Genomic DNA, 6,332 nt, shown 5'->3' with positions numbered 1-6,332 from the left:
GGGGGAGGTATGGGAGGGAGCTACTGAAATAACCAATGTTCCTGGAGATTCGATCTTGCATAAATAAATAAATAAACTTTTTGCATTTGGAAATGTGTCTGCAATAAATGGAAGCCCTCAAACGTAATAAGCACCTAATCACCATTCATTTGGTAGACAAATTAAGGCACTATTAAAACCATCCCCATCTTGTCATTGGATGTATTTTTGCGTTTTCAAGAAGTCAATCGACTCATGAGGCTTGGAATTGAAATCATACTTCAAAAACATATATAATAAGCCCAAAATTGCTGTAAGAGCAGGAAGGAGGGTGCAAAGCAGAGAAAGGGGACTTACACAGAGCAACACAGTTCATGAATGTTCAAGTGAAGCAAGTGTCCACTCCAGGGGCGCCACCACCTTACCTCTGAATTTCTTAGGTGGATTGTTAAGGTCCCCAGCTTCCGGCTGCACAACACATCGGTCGTCTACCAGGCTGCAAAGAAGACAAAGGGACATGCATTGACAACCTAGGAAAATAAAACCCTAAGTATTAGGTAAAACTCAAACATTCCAGGGCTTTTACTGCACAAAACTTAGGCTGGAATGTTCTCCTTCCAGGGAGCTATTGACCCTGATAGTCTCCTGTGGTTCTCTTGCGAGGGTGGGCACATGAAGCTATTGTTTCTGTGGCTTCTTTGCCTTCACCACTTCCATGACGGATCTGCACCCAGCATGCGTGACTTCTCAAGACCAGTATCAGATGAGTGGTCTATGCACTCAACAAATAGCAGTTGAGGGAGCATCCTTGCACCAGGCTCCTGCTCAAGGCTAGTGGAAGAGCCCAAAAGGCAGCCACAAAGAAGACGATAACCTAATTGCTAAAAGAGAAGGATGAACAACGTGCAGCCAAAGCTAACTGTGAGGGGGCATCTGCAGAAGGAAAGAAGTACAGGTGGAAAACAATGAGTTCACAGTGATAAAGCAGCTTGTGGACAAGAGAAAAGGATCACAAACAAAGAAGCAGACAGCAGTGACATGAGCAGCCAGTACTAAAGTCCTGCCTTGCCCATCAAACTTGCACAACTCTTTCAGAGGAGAGAACCATTTAGAAATAGGAAGAAATGGAACAGATGGGGAGGCTGGTGGTCTGGGAAATTAAATGATTTGTCCAACTACCTGAACTGATAATGAATGGTTAACCAAAAACCAGTTTCTGCCCGTGGGGACCCAATGTGTGCAGGGGAGCAGAACATCTATGAGTGCTCCGTGGACTTTCAGGAACTGTTTTTCTGGAAGTCGATCACTGGGCCTTCCTTCGGAGATGCCTGTGGGTGGACTTGAACTTTTTGGTGAGCTATTGAGTACATTCACCATTTGCTCCACCCAGGTACTTCGAGTATAGGCAGGATAGGTTCATTTTCCAAGTAAACACAGAGCTGCTTCTAAGCTACGGTATGATGGTTCTCAAGGGTTTTTCCCTTGACGCTGGCTGTTCCTTCCTCCAAAATGCCCTGTCCCCTTGAGACTCCTGCCTGTCTTGCAAGGCCCTGACTGCAAGTCTCCACCTCCCTTCTGACGATCGCCTGCACCTTTCCTGCTCACAGCTCATGGGCTGAAGGCACAACAGGTGCACTGGACTAGAAGCGCTGCAATGTCAGAGAACGGCCTCCTTTGTGCCTGGAAGATACGCAGAGCCATCCCATCTTCTTACCCAGGGGAAATGCTATAAGTGGGTGAAGCCAAGTCACCTGAGTATCCCACCAAGCGTGTCTCCTGCTCCAAGACCCAAGGCCTCTTGGCGTCGACAAGATGGGTGCAAAAGCAGAACAGCGCCCAACACTGCCCAGGGTTTATTCTATCTTGCTTCTAAGGCCTGGGCTTTTATACGAAAGATAAGAAGTGGAATGAATGTGCATGTATAAAATCCCCTGCAGATACGACTTTACACTTTTATTTTACATGTGTATTGCAAGCCCCTGGGAGGAGAGAGATACATGTTCTAATGGAATGTCTGGAGGGACCCCGGCAACATGCTTCTAAAGAGCTACCATTGAAGACCCTGTCGGGCACAGCTCTGCTCTCATGCTGGGAGATGCCACAAGCCAGAGCCAGTAGTACTGACAACGCTGGAGGAAAATGCTTAGAAAACGAGCAGTGTGTACTTTGAGGGGATTTCAAGAAGGAAGAGAGGAAGGGGAAAAAAGTGGGTATCAAGATTTTAAGGGCTGGTTCAGCAACTGCTTAGACATAAGTTTGGTGCCTGGGAGGGCAGCGACGGCAGAACCAGGAATCAGACCACAGAAGGGAAGGGTGGGGGGAATAAAGGGTGGGTTTACAGTGGGGCCAAGGATTAACAAAGCTTCTAGATGAAAGCTGGGCAGGCAGTGAGCAGTGTAGCAGCCACATCTAACCAGGCAAGCTAGGGGAAGGAGTGCCAGTCCTGCAAGAGTAAGTGCTAAGAGCACTGGCTTGGAGCCTCTAGTCTTCTAAGCTGTGATACCTTGGGCAAGAGACTGTACCTCTCCATCAGCTGGGGATAATCCCAGCACTCAGCTTGAAATGCTGTGTGACTACAAAGGGATGTTATGTTGTGTGTACAGTACTTAGCACAGGGTCTGGCACACAGTAACACCTAGATTCACGGAAGTAGTTACTGCTGCCCTGGGGGGCAAAAGGAGAAAGGACACAGCTAAGGGGGGAAAAAGAGCCAAGAAGCACAAGCAGCCGAAGGCCTCTTGCCAAGCCACAGAAGAGAACTTGCTCACGTGGTCTATGGCGTGGAGAAGTCAGACGAGATAAGGGCTGATAAGGGCTGAGACGTGGTCCATGGAACTGGTGATCAGGCTGGCATGGATGACTTCCTTCTACTCAGGACTTTTGGAAATAAATGTTTTCTACCATAAGAGCACAGGCCTATGAAGCTGGAATTCTGTATCTGGACTAACTTGCTCCGGGTGGGTAGGTTAATCTGGGATCCATATTCACTCTGCACGAAGAGCAGAGCTCAAGTCTGGCTGAGAGTGTGACTATGAATAGAAGTGCTGGCTGCTGTAAAAATGAAGTTCTTGGAGTAGCTGTTGGTTTTTTGTTTTTTAGGGTTTTTGTGTTTTTGTTGTTGAGAAATTCAAAAAGGCCACCCAAGCCTAACTACTCTTTCTCCTCACAAAAGCAATAGACATCATTCCTGACTACCCTGTAGTTAACCATAACCATCTTGAGTCTCTATTCTGCCTATCTGCATTTGGGGACTATTCATTTCCTCTTCTACACAATAGAACAAGGAGGAAGGAGCATATAATCAAGTCAGTACATCATCTTTTCATTCCACTTGCCTGCAGGCTTTCTGAAGCCCCTCTTAGCATGGCTGTGCCCTTAAACATCAGGAACGGATCTTAAACCACACAGAAGAGCAGTAAGTCTGAATTACAGAACTCAGTGCCACGTGCAGCTTCCAAATACACAGTAACTGGAGGTAGGAGGGCTTCTGCTTCAGAGAAGACAGACAAGCGTCTGAGAAGTTCTGGCCGTCGCTGTCATTACATACAAGTTATTTGAAAATAGCTTGCACAAAGCTAAATAGCACTACTATGAGGGTCTGCAAACATGAATCTTAACATTTTAGTCCATGTAGCTAGCACTCTTCCTTATATATGAGAGAAAGAGAAATTATAATAAGTTCTGAATTAATGAGTTCTAATTAACGAGGTGTCACATTTTCAGAACTGTCAGAAAGCAATGCTTTTGTGTGAGAGGTTAAACTTAGACGACAGAAGATTCAGTATTCACGGTTTGAAGTGCTCCAAGGTAAATGGTGCCATTCCTGACTTAGAACATTCGGGGTTTGGAAGCTGATGTCTTCACAAATCCTGCCACATGAGCAATCAGATGTGCTTACCCCAAGGTGCTAATAAATCCATTTGTCGATCCCTCCGCATACAGAGAACAAATGTCTCCAATATGTAGGAAACTAGACATCTTGTCAGACATGTCTTTCTGGAGATTCCTAGACAAAGTGAAATATACGACATGGTTAGACGAGATGAAATGTTCTCAGGGAGTAAAAAAAGGAGGTGGGGTGGGGAGTGCCTGAGAGTTGGCTTAGTTAAAATTTCCAAAGCACTCCACTTAAAAGTCACATTTAAATAAGACTTTGACAGGCAGGCAATTTATATGAGCCAAGTAAGGACATATGCAACCACATTTTTTTCCTTCCCCACAAATTCATTAATTTCAGGATATTCCAATCACAGTAACATTTGTTTCAAACAAAGCCATGCCGGAATCATATTCGACAAATCCAGGGCCCTCAATAATAAGTAGTGAATATTTTTTAAAAACACAGCAGGAACCCAGCCAATAATTTTGCAATGATTAAGAAGTTGGAAAGTCTGACACATAAAACATTAACATATTCAATGTAACTCAGGGAACATCTCTGTGGAAGGAAACACCTGGTATAAAACTTGGGAGCTGGCAAGGAGGCCACAGTATCAAAGTAGCAAAATAAAATCAGTAAGTGGAAACCTGACAGCAAATAGCACAATGTTCTAGTCGCCCTTTAAGAATTCAACAACTGTAAGCGCTTCACCAAAATGCCATTTCAATGTTTCCAGGTTTTGTCCTTATGAAGGAAGAAGAACAACACCTGTAGACAGAAAGGAACTTAGACAGCACCTGGTGTAAACCCCTTTCTTAGCAGGTAAATGTACCGCTAAGGCCCCCGAGCCATGAGTAAGTACACAGCTCGTCAGTGGCAGTCCTGGAAAAAGCCCACAAATACTAGGAAGTCTCAACACAGTCTAGAAGTCATTGAACACATACACACAAATACCAACAAAAACACTGACATGAGTCATGCAAACAGCTCTCACTGGGGCCATAAATATTGAAGAAAAGGAGTCATATTAGAAAGGCTACTGACATTTATAAAACAAGCTTAGTTACACAGGAAGACAGCGTGCTGGAGTGGATGGCAGCTAATTTCCTGGTTTTCCTCAGGCACCTCCTAGAGATGCATAAAGAACCAAGATTTTCCCAAGACCTCACACCGCCAAAGCCCACCAGTTGCCGACAAATTGACTGCATCGTGGCCATCCCATGTGTGTCAGAGTAACTCCACAGGGGTTTCTATGACTGGTATCTTCTTCACAAGCAGATCACCAAACCTTTCTTCCAAAATACCTCTTGGTGGATTTTCACCTTTTGGTGAGCAGTTGAGTCCATAAAGTGTGCACACCATGGGGGAGGGCAGGTCCTGCCCCAGGGGTCTTGGACAACAGCCCCCTCTCATAAAGGACTGGGCAGAAGAAGCCTGCGGATCTGGCTGGAGACCTTTGGAGGCCTCCCCTTCCCTGGAACAAGCCATGAAGAGTTAGGGGAAGGAGAGGAGGAGGCTGAGAGGAAGGAGGGAGCCTGCTTACAATGGTCAGTGATGTCCTGGAAGGAAAAACAAGGCCTGTGGAGCTGGGAGGGTTGGGGTGGGGGGCTGTGATTGATGGGCCTCTGGAGCAGTCTTCCAGAATTGTGGAAGACTTACTGTTGTTGAGAATCAGGTTAGAGAGCCTGCCTCTTTATTTGACCCTGTACCATTTGTGCCTGAAAACTGCTCATAGCAGTGCCCGGACCTCCTGTGTCACTCACACAATTGCTGGGGACCACCTAAGAGAAGAAAATAGAGCCACCACAAGTCTGCCACCGAACTGCATAAGTCAGGGACGGCACACACTAGACGCACACCCTGGGCTCTCTGTTAACAAACCCCTGACACACAGGACGAAGAGCTTAGAAGTTTCACCCTTCCTCCCAGCACGCAATTGTTATTACTGGTAGCCAACCACAGTCACCCAGCCCGCTGAAGCCAGTCCTGATTCATTTTCTCAGCCGTCAGATGGGTGGTTATAAAGATTCAATGGAATAATGAAAAGGAACAGAGTCCAGCATCTTCTATTGCTCGAAGCTAACTGTTCTTGTTATTCTTAATATGATAGAGTTTAAATCTGGAAGATTCTAGGGCTTCCAAGTTTAAACTCAGCAAAGGAGAGAGGATTCCCTGTATAGTAATAAAGCCCTCTGCGCATTGAGACAAATGAACTCGCATATGATCCGTGAGAATATTATTGTACTCTAATGAAAATAATTAGCAACTTAATTCCCTTGTTGAAAGACTGAATCTTCAGCTAACCTCAAATCTCACCCATCTAAGAGTCCTAGTGGTACCATGGTTAAGTATTTGGCTGCTACATCAAACAACAAAGATCATATTATTGTATGCTCACCTTCCCAATACCATCGCTGAAGACAAATGGGTGCATAAGCAAATGTGGTGAAGAAAGCTGATGGTGCCTGGCTAT

The 6,332-nt window shown here is 45.5% G+C and overlaps 1 protein-coding gene across 1 annotated transcript in view; it reads right to left on the bottom strand.

Moving 5' to 3' along the window:
* ITPR1 (inositol 1,4,5-trisphosphate receptor type 1) overlaps positions 1–6,332 on the bottom strand; it is a 413,260-nt gene that overhangs the window by 373,150 nt on the left and 33,778 nt on the right. The window contains exons 3-4 of the mRNA XM_045285628.1: positions 3,878–3,985; positions 405–475 (exon numbers count right to left, since the gene is read on the bottom strand). Coding sequence (XP_045141563.1) covers positions 405–475; positions 3,878–3,969 — 163 coding nt within the window. The 5' untranslated portion in view covers positions 3,970–3,985. The remainder of the gene's footprint in view (positions 1–404; positions 476–3,877; positions 3,986–6,332) is intronic.

Source organism: Echinops telfairi, unplaced genomic scaffold (genome assembly GCF_000313985.2).
Source record: "Echinops telfairi isolate 266 unplaced genomic scaffold, ASM31398v2 ScPeMD7_7474;HRSCAF=8512, whole genome shotgun sequence".
Classification (NCBI taxonomy): Eukaryota; Metazoa; Chordata; class Mammalia; order Afrosoricida; family Tenrecidae; genus Echinops; species Echinops telfairi.
Note: the sequence above shows the minus strand (reverse complement) of the source record. Positions and strands in the feature narration are given on the sequence as shown.